The 23,809-nt window shown below is 34.6% G+C and overlaps 1 protein-coding gene across 1 annotated transcript in view; it reads right to left on the reverse strand.

Moving 5' to 3' along the window:
- LOC142351535 (uncharacterized) overlaps nucleotides 1-23,809 on the reverse strand; it is a 74,315-nt gene that overhangs the window by 32,494 nt on the left and 18,012 nt on the right. The window contains exons 9-11 of the mRNA XM_075403607.1: nucleotides 15,253-15,582; nucleotides 11,609-11,637; nucleotides 11,015-11,301 (exon numbers count right to left, since the gene is read on the reverse strand). Of these exons, the coding sequence (XP_075259722.1) occupies nucleotides 11,015-11,301; nucleotides 11,609-11,637; nucleotides 15,253-15,582 (646 nt within the window). The remainder of the gene's footprint in view (nucleotides 1-11,014; nucleotides 11,302-11,608; nucleotides 11,638-15,252; nucleotides 15,583-23,809) is intronic.

Here is a 23,809-nt window from a genome sequence, read left to right on the forward strand (position 1 = left end):
ATTAGGGTTTTCAGTGCACCTTCATGAACTTTGAAAAACGTTATTTTGATACCTATCTAGAAAAACTTAAAAAATGAAGAAACATGGCAAAATTAACGAATTTGGAATAAGAACCTACAAAAATGAACTTTGAACCTGAAATTTACGCTTTCTCAGCATTTTCAGTACTTTAAACACTTCAAGGGCTACTAAAGCCAGCTTACGGCATCTGATGATTCTCTGTGTTCATGGGCAATAGCAGTTTATCCCGTTTTGAAAGATCAAGGTCAATGAAAAATGTGTGAATTCATCTTACAAAAAAGACAGAGCATCAAAACAATACAAGTTGTTTGGATTGTAGTTAAATCAATGAGCACCAATACAATCCAATATTGATATTATTAAAAAGGACCGCTATAACAGCAGCTATCAATTTAAATTTTTCCTTTCCCAGAAAAATTCCTTTCAAAATTATGCTCAAATCTACTTAACAGGAATTAATGTATAAAACTTTGCGACTTCTTCTCTTCTATCGTTGACCAACCCAATAGTTGCTGAGTTATTTCAAACAAATAACAAGAAAAGCGCAAACCGCAATCATAAGCGATTAACGCAAACCGCAATTATAAGCGAGCTCTAAACAAACGACCAGCGAGCTGTTGTCTTTGTAAGTAACCAGCGGAAATTTAGGGTTTTTAGCGTTAGAGGGGCGTGAGCGGAGAGGAGGTATAAAACATTGGGAGGGAGCAAGTGATGGAAGGTAGGCTTTGGAGTGCTGAACGAGATGGGGTTTCATATCGCCAGGTGGAGAATGGATGGGGGAGTGTTGCGGGAGGGGGGGGGGGAGGGGCTTGACTCAAGGGAGAAGGGCTAAAGGGGAAGGAGTGGCTGGGGGGGGGGGGGGGGGGGGGGGTCACACTTAGATTAAAAGTTTCAAACTATGTCTCCTTCAAAACTGCTGTGGAGAACCTCACTCTTCGAGACTAGCAAGGCGTAAAAGCTCTAAGAGAGATTCTCAGCCACTTATGTCCTCCAGGCTTTACCTGTTTGTATTGTTTATGTGGGAAAAAAATTTAAAGAGTCAGAAGAAAAATCAGTCAAACACAAGTTTGCATAACAACCACAGGACTAATATAATTACTACGAAACTGCCTGGTCTAGCTTTCAAGTTTTACCTATTAGTAGTAACACCTATGAAAGATCCTTGATTTCAATAATTAACCAAAAAATTGTTGCTGGAAAAAAATTAGCAGAAGTTTGCAAAACGGAAAAAAAGTGCCCAAATTTGATTAAATTACAACATTTAATAACCTACAGAACTCATCATTTGTCGAATTTTAACATCAATCAAATCATAAACAAATGTTCAACCAAACAAACTCTCCAGATGTTATTAAAAATGATTAAAATCACAAAAACTGCTGACAAATTTCTAACAAGTCACCAGGCAGAAATGGGGAAAATAGCTCAAAGTGATATCTAAAACTATAATATTTACTTCATAGGGTCCAAAATGCTTCTAAGCGTAACATCGTTAGTTCAGGTAATTGAGATAAACGTTTGACTAAAAGGTGGTTTAATATTAATAAACTATTTAAAAGAACGTTGACAAAAAACATTTGCTGGCTTTGAGCAAAAAATATTACACCTATTTTTCTCCTCCTCTTTCTGATTGCAATTAGAACAAAAACCATTCTCTTTTCTCCCTTCCTTTGATTTCTGTTCAGCAGGGTGACCTAAATACTTGTTGAATCTTTTCCATTTGTACAATGTCTGTGCCGTTTTCTTACAACATCAACAATCAATTGCCGGAAAACAACAGCTATTGATTCCAGAACCTCGACTGGGGTTGAAAGAACAGAACAAATTATCATAATCAACTAAAGTTGGTCGAATTTCTCTGAAACTACCGGCGAACGGTTTGCTTTGGTAGCAGCAGACTGGGGCGTAGGCGTGCTAGCGTTTGTGGTGAGAGTGGTAGGGTGACTGAGAGGGTCAATTTTTATAGATTGAGAACCGCCATTCTAAACATAATAATGTCTCCCTTAAACAGTTTTTTCGAATCGCATTCTTGGAGACTATTAGGGCATAAATCTCTAAGAGGACATATTACCCTCCGGGTGTCACCTATTCATCCTGTTTTCGAGGAAGAAAAGTAAAAAGGGTCAGAAAAAAAATAGTCAAGCCAGAATTTGCATTAAAACAACCACAGGAATAATACGATAGCTAATAAATTCATTGCCGGGCAAATAATTTTTAGAACAAAATTTTTTTGAAAGTGTGAATGATGTTGATATGACTCCGTAGTTTGATATACTCCTGTTTCAGCTTCAGCTAAGCAAAATAAAGAGTAGAATGCCGGACACAACTCATTATAATTTCTAAAACTAAAAACTACCTCACCTATATATAAGAAATGTTAAAAAACATAACCGACTAACGTCGGGCGAATTGCTCTCAAACGACCGGCCAGCGGTTGGCTTCGTCAACAGCTAGCCACGGTTTATTGTCCTCAGGGCGCTACCTCTTTATTCCGTTTCTGAATACGAAAGCCAAATGAGTCAGACGAAAAATTGGCCAAGAAAAAATTGGATAAAAGACAAACAGGTTTAAAATATTTGCTACAAATTGCTTTTGAGAGCAATTAACAATGGTTTCCCAAAAAGTCCCTGTTAAATCATTTATGATAAAAAAAACTTTTCAACTATAACTCACCGATAATGCGGATCAGAGATGGTGAAATTACGCCACATAACAGCAGCTGAAGTGGGGAATCAACAAAAGAGAGAGAGAGAGAGAGAGAGAGAGAGAGATAAAACGTGAACGAGAAAGAGAAGGAAAGGAACCCTAACCGAAAGAGAGAAGGAGACAGAAATATTTTCCATGATTGGATTAGACACTGTAACTTCTATTTTTCTAACCTTGAAAAAATTGAAAAAAGCAAAACTAAAAAAAGTTTTGAACTTCGCAATAAAAAAATCAAAACCATTTTTGTCTCAAACGTTCTGCCAAGTAACCCATCTCCGAGACTTGAAAAATTCCGTTGGCCAGTAATGGTCGTTAAACTCATTTAATAGTCGTTAAACTCAGTAATAGTCGTTGAAAGGACAAAAAATATGGAAAAATTTGGAAAAAAATTGCAAATTTTAAAAAAAATCTTGCTAAAATTCAAGACATTAATATCTTAAGAACCATTTCATTGTCTGAAGAGACTATCCATTATCCCTGTTTCAAGCCTGAAATAGTTTTACTGGCTCATAATGATCCATACGATTGGAGAAAAACTTTCCGAAAAATTGAAAAATTTAAATTTTATCCAAATACTACAAAAAAGCGTTGATCACATCACATTAACTCTAGAAATTATGCAGCAGCTTATTATCAAACCTTGGAGGAGGTCCCAGAGCCTGTTGCCGGTAAAAATTCAAAGACATGAAAAAATTGCTATTATTTTAAAAAATTGCTTGAATTCGTGATATTAAAATCTTGAAGAACATTCCATTACATCTATGAACTATGCAGTAACATATTATCAAACTCTAGAGTAAGCTCCGGGGCCCTTGAGAACAGAGAAAACTAAAAAATGTCAAAAAAAAATTCAAAAACTTGTTAAAAAATTGCAAGTTTTATTTTAAAAAATTGCTGAAACTTGTGATATTATAAAGTTGATAATTAACCGATGACAAACAAAAAATTTTTCAGTAGCTTATTATCAAACCATAACGGAGGCTTTTTTAATCCTTGAGGCTCAAAAAAACTGAATAATGATTATAAATGTTAAAAAATTGGAAAAAATGGCAAAAAATATCAAAATATGCTAAAATTTGCGATGTTAAAATTCTGCACGACATTCCATTTATTCTAAAAATTATTCAGTAACCTATTTTTAATCCCTAGAGGAAGTTCCTTGGCTCTGAAGGCTGAAAAAATTAAAAACGATAAAAATTTCAGAAAAAAACTTGAAAAAAAAGCAAGTTTTATCAAAAAGTTGCTAAGATTTGTGACATTGAAAAGTTGAAAAAATATTCCATGACCATTAAACATTTGTTAGTAACTTATTATCAAACCCCATAGGATGCTTTCTGGCCCCTGGGTCTGGAAAGACCTGAATAAGGAAAAAAATGTCCAAAAATTTGAAAAAATTGCACGTTTTGTCAAAAGATTGGTAAAATTCGTTATGTTAAAACGTTGAAACAATTCCATTACCACTAAAAACAATGCAGTAACTTATTATCAAACCTTTGAGGAGGTTCATTGACAAGTAGGGCTGATAAAATGCAAAAAATGTCAAAAGTTTTCAAAAAGCTTGAAAAACAATAGCAAATTAGTATAAATTTGCGTTTTTAGCAAGCGGTTGTTCGTCAGTAGCTAGCCACGGGAGGGGGGAGGGGTGCTTCGAGGGCTGATTGGGGGGGCAACTCTGGGGTGGGGGCAACTCTGGGGTGGGGAGCAATACTGGGGTAGGGGGAGTGTGGGTAATAGGGGGTTCAACAATAGGGGTGTCTTCAACCTCTAAGAACCGCCCTTCACACCATAAGTATAAGTATAAGTCTTCAAAACAATTTGAGCTGAGACAGAGCTGAAGCGCACTAAGAGCACTTAATGCCCGCTGGGCGCTACCTGTTTATCCCGTTTTTGAGGACTAAAAGTCAAAAGCGTCAGACGAAAAATCGGTCTAGCGAAAAATCGCTTCAAAAAAGACCGACAGGACTAATATAATTGCTACAAACTTCGTTTGAGAGCAATTTAAAACTACTAAAACTACACAAAATGTTTTCAAAAACTGGCAGCTGAATTTTTGTTTCAGGGATTTGGCGTAGAGCCTGGGTTTAGTAAATGGAGTTAAAGGGTGGTTTGGGCTTAGGTAGGGTTTGGTGTGTAGGAGTTGGGGATTAGGTGGGTGGAGGGAGGGTGGGAGGTCGGTTGAGGAAGGTGGGAGGTAGGTGTGTGAGTGAGGGGGTTTGTAGTAGGTGAGCGAGGTGGTAGGTGGGATAAGGAGTAGTTTAAGGAGAGAGTGAGGACGTGTGGTGGACTGGTGAGGTGACGGGGGATGTTGAAGGGGCGTACTATGGATATGAAGTTTCTGAAGATTGGATAGAGAGGAGGGACTGCTATTTGAAGAAAACTGGTCAAATGCCCTTTTAACATTGATTATTACGAGCAGTTCCTTATTAATAGGTATTAGGAACAGAGCTACTGTTAAAGTCCAATGTCCGAAAACAGAAGTCAACGTCCTAAAACAAAAGTCAACGTTCTAATGCAGAAGTCAAAGTTCGAAAACAAAGTTCAAAAGTTCAAGTCATGAACAAACTTGCGTCACTTAAAGAAAAAAACATGTAATGGCAGGTAGTGGGGTAGTTGTGGTGGGGCAGATAGGTACGTGAGGTTAGCAGGTAGGTGGGGGCAATTACCTGGGAGGCATGTAGGTGTTGGGTCTGTAGTTTAGAACATACCCGGCAGATTGCCGGAAAATAGCCGCCGTTGATTCCAATAAGCATGATTGGGATTGAAATAACAGAAGATATTGAAAAAAAAAGATTTTTGTACAAAAACATTTTTTTAAGTCAGATTTATTTTGATGGCATTTCGTAGTTGAACACACTTCTGTTTCTTAGAGAGAGGCTACAGGAGCTACTATCAATAACAATAAGCATTAGAGAGAGGTAACTATTACTTATAGGAACGACGTTCAAATAGCGGGCATCTAAAATTGGGCTTTATGGGTTTATCCCGTTTCTATTTCTGACTTCAATTTTTTATACTGACTCTGTTCATTTTGAATTGCTTTGCTGAGCAACTGATGTTCAAAATCACTTTTAGCAGAATGAGAGAAGAGAGAAACTAGCCTAGAGAAGTCAAAAAGATTTCACGCAAAATGTTGAAAAGGCGGCAAAATGAGGTAAAGCGAAACATTTTTTTATTCGACGAAGTAAAAAAAAAATAGGAGCGCTATAATAGCCGGCTGAGAAGATGAGGGCGGCTATTAATAAGTAAGTGCTGTGACTTATATGCAATCAAAAAATATCAAGATCACCTCTTCACCTTCAATATTATCAGAATATTCTATTTAATATACATTACAAACTGAACCACTGTTAAAATAAAATGTTCAAAAACAAAAGTCAACAATCACAAACAGAGTTAAATGTTCGAAAAGAAAGAAGGAAGTCAAAATTGAAGTCATGAACAGACTTGATCTAGCAAAAAAAACGTAGCCGGACAATTCATGATAACAACTGAAAGAATTGACATAACTATTGACCTTACAATTAATAACTTAAAGGAACATAAACCTAGAAGAGTCAACAAAACCCCTTAACGCATATGCTCTTTAAGATTTAGTGCTTTAGGAATCCCTAAAAATAAAAAAAAACTAATAAAATATACTCTATGCGTCCTTAGAAAGAGTACGTATTATAGCAACCTTGTGGGAATCAATGAATGACAAAGCAAAAAATGGACGGAAACTAAAGTATATTGGCAAAATTCAAACTTTGAAAACCAGTGGCGGAAACTAAGTGAAACTCATAACTAAGGAGACTAAAACGTAAAGAAGCAAATTAAGCAATAAAACTCGCAAAACCTCAGAAAGTTTTTAGTCTCTTGAGAAAAGGAAAGTAAATGTCATAGAAAGAATTAAATTTAAGCTTAAACACTTAAATTGATAAAAACAAATTTAGCAACCTATGATGCCTGTCCCTAATGCAAAGAGATGATAAGACAAAAAATTCAACGAATATTCTCAAAGCTCAAAGGAATCATTAAAATGTGTTCAGAATATACAGTGTCAAAGTCTTGAAAACAACTAGTCATAAATCGAATTTTAAATAACATTTTATGATGAAAAATGGTGTCAAAGTTAAAAAGCATTAGCTGTCCGCCAATTTGTTCAATCAATTTCAATTAGGTGCCATCATAAAACATAACATAGCCGGCAAACTGCCGTAAAATAGCCGCCGTTGACCCGCTTGACACACATTGTGATTGAAACAGAAAAAAAAAGATAGAAAATTACAGATTTTTCTGTGTCAAAGTGATCTTATTTGGTGTGTAATTTCTGTATATTTGGTTAGATTCTGAAATTAAACGTAATTCAGCTTCTAAAATGAAGATTATTAAGCATAATACTAATGCCAGCTAGCAATTGCTTTAATGAATTTTGATAACCTAAGGCATTCTGACTCAATGACCGGGCTTTACAAGTTTATCCCATTTCTTTTGATTTTTCTCTTTTGACTTTGACCGTATTCACTGCATTACTTTATTCAATATTTAAAAGAATTTAAAATCCGTTCAGTTGAAACAGTGAGTGAAGTAAGTCATAACTACTGAGACACAATCCAAACTAAACAAAAATATTATTATTGCGAAAACTCTTAAGGTTTTCACACTAAAGGCCAAATTTGATTCAATTAAACATACTAAGTAATCCAAGCATAATCCTCGGCAGAGCTCTTTTGACCGCAAATTAGCGAAAATCGAGAAATCAGACAAATAATTAAAAAGTGAAAAAGTGGAAAATTCAAAGAAACTTTTCTAATTTTGCAATATTAAAAAGTTCAAAACCATTTCTTTGTTCTCTGGAACATGTCCAGTAACTATTTGCAAGACCTAAAAACTTTTATTGGCCCCTGACAATTATTAAAAATAGAAAATGAAACATAGCTGGCAGATTGCCAGAAAATAGCCGCAATTGATTCGTAGATCGGCAGTCTAAAAAAAACAGTAAAAAAGACAGACCAAAAAATTTCGTCTTTTCATTGAAGGCTGATCTGTTATATTTTGATTAAAAATCTGTATAAGTTATTGCTGCCTCTATTAGCTGATCTCGAATAACCTTCATTTAGAGTGACACACACCCATCTGACCTTATCTCTTTGAATTAAAGTAAATAAAAGTCAATTTCAAATTGAGGAAGTCATTTTTGAGAGTGAGGTAAGTCAAGTGTGACCAAAAATTTAATGACGCGCATGAACAAAAAAACTCGCTCCACTAAGAGCGAAAAATGACGTCACACATGCAATTCAGTTGAAATTGCATGAACGAATGAACAAAAAGTGGCTGTGACGTCATATGGTCGTAACAAAAATCATGACGACGAAATAAAAAAAAACCAAGAGAAGGCCAATAATAGCCTCAGCTATCGCTGTGCGGCTATTAATAAAATTACACAAAAGTTTAAAAAGATTGTCTCCAGTGACTATCCATAAATCCAATTTCAAGCCTGAGAGACTTGCATTGGCTCATAAATAATGAGAACCTTAAAACATGACTAGCAATACCATTTTAATGCCAATAACAGCTATGCAGTAACATACTAGCATACCCTATAGGAGGTTACCTGACCACAGAGACAAAAAAATACAAAAAATTTCAAAAAAATTGAAAAATTGAAAATTTTATCAAAAAACTGCTACTATTCGTGACATTAAATTGTTGAAAACTGCCAATTTACTATTAGAAACTATGCTGCAACTTGTTTTCAAACCTTCGATGAGGTTTTATTTCCCCTGAGGCTGGAAAAACTCGAAAACTTGAAAACGTTACAAAAATTAGTATCAATTTTTGTAATGATGTTTGCATTACCAAAACAGAGAGCTCATAAAATGGGCATATTAGGTCATTGTACCTTGCAAAAAAACTTTTATCAACATTGGCAACCGTCAATGCAAAATTAATCAAGCAAATAAGATTTAAAAAATTGACAAGAAACGTTGAAAATTGAGCGTATTGGACTCAAAAATTCATTAAAGAACGTCTCAAAAAGACATTTTTAAGTTTCAAGGCCTTTTTAGCATTTGCAATGCTCTAAACACTCTAAAAACTATTAAAGTTAGCTTCGAAGCTCTAAAGAAACATAATGCCTAAAATGTTTATACCGTTTTGAAAGATCAAAGTCATGAAAAATGTGTGAAATCAAATTGCAAAAAGACATAGCAGGACTAGTCTTGAAATAAAATCCAAATAATTGAATGGAAAATTGAGAAGAATTTATATACTTGACCAGAAGATCAATTGAACAGCTCCGGCCAAAAAGACAAAATAGTAGTTGAGAAAATAAAACAGTCAAACAAAATAAACAAAATATAATCTCATTGCTAAAACTCTTGAAGCATGGACTCTGAAGGCCAAATATGATACAATTCAGCACACTCAGTCATTCACGCACGAGCCTTCAAAGAGTTTTATTTGTCACTAAAGCTAGATAAACTCGAGTAATATGACAAATGCTTCAAAGGAACTGAAAAAGGCAAAACTTAAATAAAAATTCTAAATTTTGCCGAAAAAGCATTTTTTGTCTCAGGGGTTTTGTCAAGTAACCCATCTGCAGGAACTTTAATAGTTTTGTTGGCCATTGCAGATTGTTTAACTCAGAAAATGAAAAAAAGTTTAAAAAAATCTGTAAATTGAACAGCCCCGGCCAAAAAGACAAAATAGTAGTTGAGAAAATAAAACAGTCAAACAAAATAAACAAAATATAATCTCATTGCTAAAACTCTTCAAGCATGGACTCTGAAGGCCAAATATGATACAATTCAGCACACTCATTCATTCACGCACGAGCCTTCAAAGAGTTTTATTTGTCACTAAAGCTAGATAAACTCGAGTAATATGACAAATGCTTCAAAGGAACTGAAAAAGGCAAAACTTATATAAAAATTCTAAATTTTGCCGAAAAAGCATTTTTTGTCTCAGGGGTTCTGTCAAGTAACACATCTGCAGGAACTTTAATAGTTTTGTTGGCCATTGCAGATTGTTTAACTCAGAAAAAGAAAAAAAGTTTAAAAAAATCTGTAAATAATTGCAAATTTTAACTTTTTTATCAATTGCAAAATTCGTGAAATTAATATCTTTGGAAAGATTTCATTGTCTTCAGAGACTATCCAGTATACTTATTCTAAGACTTACATAGTTTTACTAGCCCATAAAGATGAATTCGTTTGGACCAGGATAATAAATTGCAGAAAATTTGAAACAAAATTCAGATTTAGCGAAAAACAGTCACATTAAAAAGTTGAAAGCCATTTCATTGGCTTGATAACATACAATCAAAAACTAAAGTAAGTTGGTTGGCCGTTGAGGCAAAAAAACTGAACAAATGACATATATTAGAAGAACTTGAAAAAAGTTGCAAATTTTAAAAAAATTGATAAAGTTTGTAAAATTTGTGATATAAAAAAAATTGAAAACCATTTCACGGCCAAAAAATTTCAATAATCTTATATCAAACCCTAGAAGAAGTTTCTTGGCTCCTGGGAGTGGACAAAAATAAAAAATGGGAAAATTTAATTAAAAAAATTTAAAAAAAATTGCAAGTTATATAAAAAAATGTTCAAAAAATTGTTAAATTGTTGAAAAACATTCCATTGCCAGTAGAAATTATGCAGTGATCTATCATCAAACCCTATAGAGGAGATTCTTCAATACCAACTTCTTACTCCACTATAAAGGCACTCTGAAAATATCACGATTCTTACCTACTTGGTTGTACCCCTTTACTACTCTAGCTTGGTTAAAATCACCACTCTAATTTGATTTCTCCCTGACAGGAAAAACTGAAAAAAAAGTGCACAGAACTTTATAAAAGGCAGCACACCATTACAACCTAAACACTTTGGATTGCAAAAAACCTTGTAAAATGCCAATACTCCTCTTCGAATCATTAAACCTTGTAGAACACCATTACTCTTCTTCGAGTCGTAAAAACCTGTAGAATCCCAATGCTCCTCTTCAAATCGTACAAACCACGAACACCGCAAAATAGCTACACTCAGTTTACAGGTTCGCAGCTATAAAAAGAGCGCACCAATACAGTCCAAATCTTTGGATTGTAAAAGAAGAGAGTGTCTTGATAATAGCCGTTGAGAGGCTGGCGGCGGCTGCTTGTAAAAAAGAATTGGAACCTCTATAATAGCCGGCTAAGATGAGAGAGTCAATTAAAAATCAACTGAATTTCAAATATGTCAATCTTTGTCAAATATGTAGATTTTTGACTTGCTTTCAATTGTCAATTTGGGGAAAATAAAGTACATGCCTTTTATTTGTGTACTATTAGTACAAGCCTCTCCAGATGTCACTGATGCAGAAATATTACGAGACGAAGTTGATGGTTCGGCATATATATGTTGATCTAAAATTATGACGTCACTCAAAACGTCACCATGATCAATGCCGTCAGCTGCTGCACAGAAATTACTGACATCTGCTGTTTCATAGTGGCTGCTTTTTGCCGCCACTTGGTTTCCTTCGTTTTCGATTTCATCATCTTCTTCATCGTCGTCCTCTGGCGAATTTGAGATCAGAAATGTTCCATCTATGTTGCTGTTGCAATTCCAAGTCGAGGTGCGTGTTAATTGTGAGACCCAACCACTTGGACATTAGCCATAATCAGACGCGTCCCACCCACCCCCAGCTTGTTGGACATATAAATTTTACGCACCCCTCCCGCCCCAAGGCACATGTGCTATTTTGTACATAGCAACCTGCTATATAACTCATTATTTCTTTGTGGAGGTCATAATTAACCATTGTAAGTGGAGCCGAACCAGAATAGATCCAATCAGACTCTTCCAGGCGGTAATCACCTCACCCTCCCCCTGATTTCATTTGTCCGATCATTAACGCACACCTCGAACTGGGAACTGCTCTGTCATCAGGCTAAAACGAAACGCAAAAGTTCTCTTCAATTACAACACCATTTCAACTAAATTTTACTGCCATATTTATAGATTTTTTGTTGAAGTCTATTGCATATTGGAAAAAAATAATTTAGACATAAAGGCGAGCTCAAAATACAGGGAAGAGGCAAAAAAAATCAATAATATTGAGTTAATGCTAACACCGTTCTTTAATTATAGACAAAGGAAAATCGCTCAGCAGGGCTCGAAAATTGTATACTGGCAGTTTAAATAAATGCTTCTTGACAAATAGCAGAGCAATTCTCAAACTTGATTATTTTATAGATGTTCGTAGTATTTTTTTAGATTTTCAAAAATTGCAGGCAGTACAGTTGTTGATCGCTTTCAAGCTATTTAAGTTTCATTTCTGACTCACTGTTTGCTTCTCAGAGGCTAATTATTTTCGAAGAAATTCGTCACCTTCAGGGCATCTTCTTTCCATTGTTCTTTGTTTGTCAAAAAAACTTCCAATTACGGATTTCGCGACTTAACATGAAAAAATTTAGGGAGAGTTTCAATATTTTGCATATTAAAATAATTTGAAGGAAACTAATATTTTTTCGTTTCTGCATTTACAGCACTGACTGACGAACAATAAGTGCCAGAGAAGTATAGTAAAATCCCCAATTATTCAATTTTAAATTCAATAAGATCTTACAATTTTTTGAAAACTTTTTTATCTTTTATGATCACTAACGACAGAGATTTTATTACAAAATCTCATTTCGCATGGTAATAAGAGCTGTTATTTTGAGTGGAGGCCTCATAAAGTATACTCTGTCTTAAGTGATCGCATATACTAGCCTCTGTATTCGGATTTTACAGGATATGAAACATACGTGAGAATCTTGTAACATTTTTATCATCAAAAATTATCCAAATTTGCTGGTTAAAACGCGAAGTAAAAAACATAGTGCGTCCCAAAATATATAATTTTCATTTTCTCAACAGGAACCATTGGCTCAATTTAAATCAACGCATAAAGCAAAAGCAGTCTTGATTGGAAGAAGCACAACAAGTTCTACTGTAACAAAAATTTGGAGAGTTCAATTTGTAACAATGCCAAATTTAAGATGACATTTTTTCCCGAAATTTTAAAGGAACTCTTATCAAATTTATTTGCAGTTTGGTAAGAAAAATTACAATTCAGTTCGCAATATAAGTTCTACCGTACATTTATAAGAACAACCTAAAATTTACAGCAATTTTATACGTTGTTAAAATTTCTAAAAGGTCTTGCAAGATTAAACTAATAAACCTCTGATGAGATCCTACAAAAAGTTTTAAATCTTTAAAGATTTCAGTATATTTTAATGGTTCAAAAATATTTTACAAATAATGCATTAAGTTATAAAATTACCTTAGATTCTTGATACTAAGGAAAAATTGAGTAGAGAAATTTGAAACAATAGCTCCACAGATTTAGAGCAGAGAAAATTTTTAAAAACTCTCCTTTAGAAATTTAGAAATTCTCTTTTTACTAATTGTTGAGATGTTATCTTTTGATTACAACTATGTATAAGTTAATGGTTCATCTATTAGCCGCACGCCGCACTTAAAAATGATAGTGAAGAATGAAACCGACTCCGTTGAGCTTCTGTTTCTCAATTTAAGTGAGCGTGAGTAGCAAATGAAAAATCACGTAACCCATGCAAATCAGTCAAAACTGAATGAATGAATGACTTAAATTAATTCATAGGCCATAAATTATAAAATTAAACAGCTTGACAAATCCTGAATTGCAAATCAAGGAATTATCATTGACTACAAAGACCTACAAATGACGAAAAAGTGAATTGCGAAAAACATTTAAAAAACTTGATCAGCAGACTTAAAAAAGGTGAAACTCTGAGTCCTAGAGTCAAACTGCCGCTCTTGAACAACAAAAATCACAACCGAAAGAGCGAAACTTTAGTCAAACACTGTCCGATTTTACAACCACAATAACAACTTTAGATGAAAACTCAGAAAATTCATCGCTTCAACTACACACATCAGAAAGCATAGGATGTTTAATATTAATGATATTAACTAAGGGCACTACACAAATTTAACTATACAATTTTAAAAAAATCAGGAAAGAAAAGTCAGTTTCAGAGAGCGGAAGTCATTTTTCAGAGTGAGGTTAGTCATGTGTGACTAAAAAACTTATTCACGGTAATGAAAAAAAAAACTTTCTTCACTAAGAGTGAAAATGACGTCAAGCACGCAATTCAGAAATTGCATGAACGAGTGAACAAGAAGCAGAACTGAATTGATTGTTTCGTCATATGGTCGTAACAAAAATCTCGTTGACGAAATAAAAAACCAGGAGAAGTTCAATAAAAGCCCCAGCTATCGCTGTGCGGCTATTAAAAAGACAGCGCCCCAATAAAAAAACATAAACGGACGAATATGGGAAGAATTGTTCTTGAACGACGAGTGGTTAGAAAATGTTTTCACCAAGCCGAGATTCGAACCATTGCCTTCCCGATCTCTAACCAAATGCACTAGCAAATTGGCCATCATACACTTCTTCTTTGTTGCTGCAAACAATTTATATAAGCAACAAGCTTTACTTCGGAGTGAGAGCAATAGAGATCACTCAAAAATGAAGAACGAAAGCGTGAAAAGGCCACTTGAGAAGTCAAAGAATGTTCTAGAAGAAAAGCGCAAAATTGTCAAGCAAAAAATTTTTATTAAAAAAGACCAACACGTTTACATTAATTGCTATGAACTTCGTTCAAGAGAAATTAATCAAGAGAAAACCAATAACAGACTTAGCTATCGCTTTGCGGCAACAGTACCGACAGAATTCAAGAAAGACCAACATGACTCAAATATTTTCACAGCATTTAAATTTACAATATTAATTTTCAATATTAATTTTACAGCAATTAATAACGGCGCGTAACATCACGTCCTGCATTGTAAGCTGGGCACAATTTGGTTTCCATAAAGAAACATAAACCGACAAATGTCGGAAGAATTGCTCTTGAACGACAGGCGAGGCAATTTAACTCATCGGGGGCTCTAGACTAGATCAATTTTTCTTTATGGGTGCAAAAAACTGTGACCCCACCGGTATTCGAACCACTGACCTCCCGCTCCATGTCCACCCGCACTAACCCCGCGCTGGGAGTCACTTAGGTTTCCAATGCTGCAACCGAGGTTTCCAATTAGCAACAAGCTTTACTTCGGAGCACTAGAGATCACTCAAAAATGATGAACGAAAGCGTGAAAAAGTCACTTGAGAAGTCAGAGAATGTTCTAGAAGAAAAGCGCAAAATTGTCAAGCGAAAGATTTGCATAAAAAAGACGCACACGTTTACAATAATTGCTATGAACTGTTCTCAAGAGCAATTAATCATGTTCTGTATTCTGTTCCTATGTAAAAAAGGCTAAAGGGTGCATGTGAGGTAGGAGTGGAGGGGGTGGAATATGGGATGTTAAATGTAAAATCTTGAAAAACATATCCAAGATCATATAAGGCTTGTTAGAAACCATCGCAAGATCATACAAGAAATTTTGCCTTGACTTGGACGGAACCTTACATGGTCTTTGATATGTTATCTAAGAAGGGTCATCCCGGGGTTTAAATGGACCACTGCAAAACCTGTATAGTTGAAGTAATTGATGCGGGGAGAAAACTATCCGGAGCACTTCTAATTGTCTCATTCATTAGCCCCAAGTTTTGAGATATTTTCTGGTCTGTAACTCCTTGAGCAGTGGTTAATTCCACTTCGGGTGGAATTTTGGTTGCAACTCCTTGCCTTGATGACCCAGAGCGACTTGTGCTTGATTTGCTGTCACTATGAGAAGATGAAGATGAGTTTGGAGCACATGCAATGGGTTGTTCTAGGAATTGGGTCTGTTCCAACTCCGGGGCCTGCAAGTCCATCAGGAAGTCTACAATGCGCTGCACGTTGTTCTTGCTAACCATCATCTATAATAAATGAGCAATTATACCTTTAGTCGAGACATCAGGGTTGCATGACATCATGTGCGTGACTTATGACCCCTCTTATCTGTCCACCTTAAATCGCAGACAGGGGTTAAAATTCCCTGTAAAGAGAGCAATGGGGCCTATATAATACATCAGAAGCACCTGTACAATGAAGGTGTTACCGAAAACTAACACTAGCATCACAAGTAAAAATCAATGATTTATTGCCAAATATTACTCCATAAAAGTTTTCAAAAATTTAGACAAAATTTTCTCACTTTTAATACACAGGTCTAGGTGCAGACCCATGAAAAAACTCCAGTGGTGGGGGCCAATATTGACTTTAATTTCCCGGTCTGGCAATTAGTTAAAGAGCATTGTTTTTTCATAAGTCAGTATCCACACCTGGGTAGTAATAGTTATAATGTTAGAGGGTGTTAGTTGGAGGGTGCGAGGGTTAAGTGGGAAGGGGGCTATATGTGAGGGAAAGGGAAACAGGAGAAGGGGAGGCGGTAAGTGGCATCTTAGTGGGTGTGGTAGGAGCAGATTGGGTAGAGAAGGGGACTGTTGATTTGCAAAACTTATCGACATAAACATTTCACCTTGAAGTTCACAATAAGTTACTAGCTACTAAACACCCGAAACAAACTGAGTACTCAAATGCCCAACGTAAAAGTACTCATGTTTTAGACTTCTTGATTTACGATTATACTGAGAGTATTTTTAATGATATTTTTTATATACTAACTGTTATTTCATCATTATTAAATTTTCAAACTGCAGAAATAATAAAATAGCATGCAAGAGCAAACATACCCGGCAGATTGCCGGAAAATAGCCGCAGTTGATTCCAATAAGCATGATTGGGATTGAAAGAATAGAAGATATTGAAAAAAAAAGATTTTTGTACAAAAACATTTTTAAGGCCGATTTATTTTGATGGCATTTCGTAGTTGAGCATACTTCTGTTTCTTAGAGAGAGGCCACAGGGGCTACTATCAATACAAATAAGCATAAGAGATGGTAACTAAGACTTATAGGAACGACGTTCAAATAGCGGGCATCTAAAATTGGGCTTTATGGGTTTATCCCGTTTCTATTTCTGACTTTGATTTTTTATACTGACTCTCTTCATTTTGAATTGCTTTGCTGAGCAGCTGCTGTTGAAAAAAGGACTTTGAGCAGAATGACAGAAGAGTGAAACTAGCCTAGAGAAGTCAAAAAGATATCACGCAAAATGTCGAAAAAGCGGCAAAATGGTAAAGCGAAATGTATTGTTTGACGAAGTATAAAAAAGGAGCGCTATAATAGCCGGCTGAGAAGATGAGGTCGGCTATTAAAAACGGTAACAAAACGTTAGTTTTCTTCAGCAATTAAATTTACGAATCATCAGAACGTGAGTTTCAAAACGATCTCAGCTGTTCATTGTCAGAAATGTTCCAAAAAAATTGTTCCAATCAAACCTTTGGGTGGCAGTCAAACTCATTTGCAGAGCAACAAAAATAGGGGTAGACAAATACTAAAAGGAGGTTAAAACTATGAATTCTGTATTGATACCTGAGAAAATGTCACAATAGTAGCGCTTGAATCCTATAACCCCACATCTGTAGAAAAAAAATAAATTTTACAAAATGCCAAATTAGCTACAAAGTAGACAGCCACGATGTAGGATATAGATAACAATTATAACCAATAGATGAAGTTGATGAAGTTGCCGAAGCAACGTAAAACACCTCATGAAACATGAAACGTAAAATACCTTATTGAATTATTCATTTTTTAAAATTTCGATTGAAAATTTGGTTAATTTTTGTGGCAATTTTAGTTATATAGTTGTCCTTTATCGACCTTGAAAAGATTAAGATAAGAGTAGCCGTAAACAATATTAAGTGCTAAAAAGTGATTTGGAGAGTGAGATTGATCTACTACAACCAAATCAATTACACACTCGAGCACAAAATATACCACATTTTTTTAGGAAATGACGTAAGGGTATAAAAAAGAAACAAAAAGATAATTGATATTGCTCTTTTGAGTTTTGCAACGTATGAAAGCATAAAACGGAAACAATCATTTAAAAAAACAAAAAAAATCTAAATTTTTTTTACAAAATACCACATGAAGGCGGTTGATTTGATTTGAAAGCTAGACTTATTACAGTTTCATAACGAGAAGATAGAAGATGTAATAATGACAACAATTAAAAGCATTAGAACTGCTAACAAAGACTTATGAAGCAAAAAACTTTGAAAAAAATGGTTTTTCCGAGTTTACCCAATGTTTGTTTCCTTTTTTTTAGGTTTTATGGCTAGCAACTGTGATCTGAAAGCTCCAAAATATCAATGAATGCAATGTAGAAATTAGCCTCGAGAAGTGAAAAAATTTTCACTCAATGTGTCGAATTATGTTGAAAAGAAAATAAGTAAATTTTTGTCTGACGGAGTAAAAGACATAGCACGACATAACTTCGAAAAAATGGTTGAAAATATCAATGAATGCAATCTAGAAATTAGCCTCGAGAAGTGAAAAAATTTTCACTCAATGTGTCGAATTATGTTGAAAAGAAAATAAGAAAATTTTTGTCTGACGGAGTAAAAGACATAGCACGACATAACTTCGAAAAAATGGTTGAAAACTTTGAAAATCTCTGACCTTACCAGCAGGCCAGACAAACAGACAGAAAAATTATTTCACAAATTTTGAGAAAAATACCAAAACTGATTGACTTTGTGCGTGCTAACGTAATGAAAACCAGTAAAATCCAGACATAGCTGGCAGATTGCCAGAAAATAGCCGCAATGGCTTCGTAGATCTGCAGTCTAAAAAAAACAGAAAAAATGACAGACCAAAAAAATTTGTCTTTTGATTGAAGGTTATATTTTGATATGTTATATTTTGATTTAAAATCTGTATTTGTTTTTGCTGCCTCTATTAGCTGCTCTCTAATAACCTTCATTTAGAGTGACACACAACCTTATCTCTTTGAATTAAAGGAAATAAAAGTCAAATTCAAAGTGAGGAAGTCATTTTTGTGAGTGAGGTGAGTCAAGTGTGACCAAAAATTTAATCACGCAAATGAATAAAAAACTCGCTCCTTTAAAAGCGAAAAATGACGTCACGCACGCACTTCAGTTGAAATTGCATGAACGAATGAACAGAAAGCAGATTTGAAGTGGTTGTGACGTCATATGCTTGTAAAAAAATCTCGACGGCGAAATAAAATAAAACCAAGAGAAGGCCAATAATAAATAAATTAATAAATGTGTTTCTGCGTAATTGCAGCGGAGCAGCATTAGGCTTTCAGTTTGCAGTGTATTAACAGTAAACTGTTCTCAGCTGTCCTTTTTCAATTCCTGTTCTCAGCTGTCCTATCGCTGTGCGGCTATTAAAAACTAAAAGTCAAAAACTAAAAGTCAAAAACATAAAAAAATTCATCTAACAGAACCATGCTTGACAAAAAATAAACAAGTAGAGGTCAAACAACAAAAAATCATGAAGAAAATCAAACAATTTCCAATATATGGTTTAAAATATTTGTCTCACGGTAAAAGCTATTGAACTCCTATTATTTGCAGAGGAACTCAAATTTAAGTTGAAAAATTTTTGCCGGCTCTCTTAAATCAGATGGCATTAAATGACAAAAAGTTGTTAAAATATATCTAATGCAAAAATCATCTGTAATATTTGTCATTTTTTGATGCGCATAAGTTCACGACAACTTATTTTTTGTCCTTATTTGCAATATTTACGTTCAAGCTAGCAGCCTAAACCTGATTAAAATATAAGAGACGAGGAGAGGTAAAAACGATTTCAAAAAATTGTTTAATGGTTGAAAAATTTAGCTGGAATTCCAAAAAAAAAATTGCTCAAACTGCTGAAGGTAATGTCTTCAATTTTTTTACTTTTTTCTTGAATTCTGTTTAATAACCCAGCAACAAATTTAAAAAACGTCTTCTATGCTTATTGAAGCAAAAAATTTCAAGAATTGACAGAGTTTCTTAACTGAAAAGAAACATAGCCAGCAGATTGCCGGAAAAAAGCGGCTGTTGAAGCACTACACTCACATGGAGGTTGAAAAAGAAAACAAAAAAACATAGGCGGCAGATTGCCGGAAAACAGCCGCGATAGACGCTTGTGGCCTTCCATGAATTGGAACAACCACCAGTCTTTTAATAGACCACCAGATTTTTTGGGTAATTTTATGACAAATGCGGTTTATAAGGGAAAAACTCTAAAAGATCGTTTTCCAAATTGATATTCAAAATAAAAAACTCAAGACTAATACTCAAGAATTAGAGCATATAAGTTTGGCACTACTTAGATGCACACTATTGATCTTTAACTAGTAAATGTTCATAAAAAATAAAGTTCCATAAGGGAGTTCAGAAGTCATTTTTTTGAGTGAGGTAAGTCACGCAATTGACCTAAAACCAGAAATGACGTCACGCACACAAATTCTAACAGCAAAGCAGTAGAACTCACTGAAGTCATTTAAAAAGTCAATTCCAAGAATTCATGGATTTCAGGTCGTAAAAATCATCGATGGAGAGGACGAATTAAAAAACATAGCAGGACAAGTCCTGACGTACAATTCAAAGAATTTTCATTGACTAAACAGAACAAAAACTAGACCTAGAATGGACTATGAATTAATTGAGAAAATAATTTTTTAAAAAAAAATCAGATAAAAAATAAGAAAAAAAAACAGAAAATCAATGTCAAAATGCAGCATGTGAACACAAAAAACCACTAGCGAGAAATGAAAATTTAATTCAAACAAAAAACTAGGCCGAGAATGGCTGTGAATGGATCGGGAAAACCATTTAGAAAAAAAATCCGATTCGAAAAATTGAAAAAAAACAGTAAACATCAGAGTGAAATTGCCGCATGTGAACAAAAAACCACTGCCGAGAAACTGAATTTTTGTTCAAACACCGTTTTTTCACTCTACTTTAAAATTAGAGCGAAAAAATTTCACGCCGCAAAACCACTCGCTTTTCCGCTCCACTTCCTGTTTCGGCGTGACCAAAATCACTACTCCAATTTGACTTCAAAAATCATGAATTGTAAAAAACCACGCTGTCTCCAATAATAGCCAATATCGCTTCGCGGCTATTAAAAAAGAAGAAATAGAAATTGACAGATATTTTTCCCAAGTTTTTAAAATTGTTCCAGATCGGTGTGCAGTTTCAGATAGATTCTAAAAAAAATATTCCAGCTTTTGAACTGAAAGCTATCAAGCTTAAAATTGATGTCAGCTAGCAATCGCTCTAATGAACTTTGATGACCTAATGCACCATGACTGAATGAGCGGGCTTCATCGGTTTAACCAGTCTCTTTTGATTTTTCTTTTTTGACTTTGAACGTATTCACTAGATTGCGTAAATCAGTTGCCGGAAAGAATTTTAAATGCGTTCAGTTGAAACAGTGAGTAAAGTATGTCTGAAGTCAAGCCTGAAAATTTTGATTTATGTAAAACAAAACAAAAAACAAAACTTGATCAAGAGATAAAGCAAATTCAAAAAAGGAGAGCGCCTGAATAATAGCAGTTCAGAGGCTAACAGCGGCTATTGAAAATTTAGGAAAAATGCCACAAATTCTTGCGTTGAAATTAGAATTTACCTCAACAATTAGACATGGAATGAAAATTCCTACTTTCACATGACCTCTATAAACTGATATGCCACCGTCATTTGAAGACGTTAGATTATAAGAGCTTTTAAATAATGAGAGCAATAAAAGGCGGCTTGCAAAATGACGCGGCTGTATGCGAAAACATTCACAAAAGGTCGCTCAATTTTTTTAAATTAAACTGCTTTTCTACTTGTATTACCTAAGGCTTGGTGGAGCTGTCTCTACCTTTTTCAGCCTTCTTGAAGAGAAAAACGCTCGTGTTAGATTTCATCGGATAACTTCACCAGAGCGATTCATTGCCTGGAGATAAGAAGATGGTTAAAAAAGGCTTTTTCTTAGAAAAATGAGAGGCAAAATTAAGGGGAAGGGTCGAAACCTACTGAAAGCGTCCTTCATACCGTGATATTTTCGAACGTTTTAGGGAACAAACTTAGAATAAAATAATTTTTAAGAAAGCTGTAACTTAACTTAGTGACATCATGTTTCATATGTTTCACTCGGAATTGAATGCAAAAAAGTGGGGCGTAGGAGGAGGACCAAGTTGTCTGAAATTGCTTGTTAAACCGGGTAGCGGACGGTGTTTGTCAGACACCATGAACTCATGTCCTCTCAAACAGTTTTGGTGAATAGCATACTTAGTCACTGACATCACTGCCTGTCAACTTAATGCCCTGCAAGTTTTACGTGCTTATCCCGTTTTTGAGAAAAAAAGTCAATTGGTCAGATGATAAAAAGTATCAGACGAAAAGTAAGTAGTACTAAAAACACAGTAGTACGAATAACAGACCAGCAGGACTTCATTTGAGGGCAATTAATAAGGCATGCTGTTATAACATTTGTTATTGTTATACAAAAGATTAAACAAATTGTGTCGGTTTTGAAGTGGTAATTGGCAATTTTTATTGCGTAAGTTTATAACACGCCACATTTCTCCACGTAGGCCCAATAATTTTTTTCACCTGAAAAAACTGCTTGTGTTTATTTTTAAAAACATAGCCGGCAGATTGCCGGAATAGCTGCGAAAGAACAGACTTGCGTCCCATATAATAGAGATAGAAACAGATACAGATCTAAATTGAAAAAAATTGACGCCGCTCAAAAAACTAGGCTAAAAAACATTCAGCGATAAATTGATAAAGCTTGTTAAAATTCATTCCATAGAAGCCTTTTATTAGGGACCTTTACTGCACATAGGAGTTCCTTTGACCTTAAACAAATTCAAATTAAACTTAAGTTTTAAAGTGCAAAAGTCATTTTATTTAGTGAGGTAAGTCACGTATGGTCAAAATCTAATCACGCAAATAACCTAAAAACTTTTGCTAAAGCGAGTGAGAAATGACGTCACGCGCGCCAATGCCGTTAGTGAGCGGAAGAAGTCATTCAGAAAATTTGACGTTTTCAGCTTTGCTGTGTGAACAAATGTAAAACGAAAAAAGAGCGTCAGACGACGAAACAAAAAAACATAGCAGGACAAGTCCTGACATACAATTGAAGGAATTTTTATTGAGTAAACAGAAAACTAGACATAGAACGGACTATGAATGGATTGGAATAACCATTTAGGAAAAAAATCCGATCCAAAAAATCGAAAAAACAGTAAAAATCAGAGTGAAATTGCCGAATGTGAACAAAAAACCACTAGCGAGAAAGCGAATTTTTGTTCAAACACTTTTTTCTCACTCTACTTTAAAATTAGAGCACAAAAATTTCACGCCGCAAAACCACTCGCTTTTTCGCTCCACTTCCTGTTTCGACGTGATCAAAATCACTACCAATTTGAGTTCAAAAATCATGAAAATGTGTGAACAGATCTTAAAAAAAAAATAGCCGGAAGAATTCCGGAAACGAATCGAAGTGGGAATCCATTTAAATGCCATCCAATTACTCATCAGACAAAACGTGCTTCCAATAATTTACGCTTATCTTGAAATAAAACCCTAAAACAAAAAGTAAAAAAAATCAAATCTATTAAAATATGATTAAAAATCTGATCAATTTCTGTCATAAATTGATACCCCAAACAATTATCTCTGCCACAATTACTTCATCAATACAACTAGTAACTACTAAAACCACTTATGAGATTTTTTAAAATTAATTGAAGCCAAATCATGAAAAACTAAGCTCTTACAAACAACTTTGACTTAAAAACTGGAAAAAGTTAATATTTTTAATATTACAAAAGCACATATATCTGAACAAAATTTTTTTCAACCAATAGGGTTCCCAGATGCGCGCAAAATAATAGGAAAGTCATAGTAGGTTAAGAAACTTGTCTAAAAACAGAAAAAAAACGAAAAACTGCAAAAAAAAAACTAAGAAAATTAGTTCCAATTTTCTACATTTTTTGCCATATTTCTCAACAAAAAAGTGCTTCATATCTGCAAAACTGTAACCACGTGTTAACTAAAAATTGCTCAAGTAATAGGGGTATCTTCAATACCCATTTGAGGCAGTAAAACAAAACAACAGTAAAAAGAATCGTAAAAATTAGCCCAAAAATCAGCAAAATACATGAAAAACATCCGAATTAGCATACAATTCATATAGATTTTCGGAATTCTTCAAACCACTACCAAACCCAGCCTAAAAT

The sequence above is a fragment of the Convolutriloba macropyga genome, chromosome 13 (assembly GCF_964194025.1).
Source record: "Convolutriloba macropyga chromosome 13, txConMacr16.3, whole genome shotgun sequence".
Taxonomy (NCBI): domain Eukaryota; kingdom Metazoa; phylum Xenacoelomorpha; order Acoela; family Convolutidae; genus Convolutriloba; species Convolutriloba macropyga.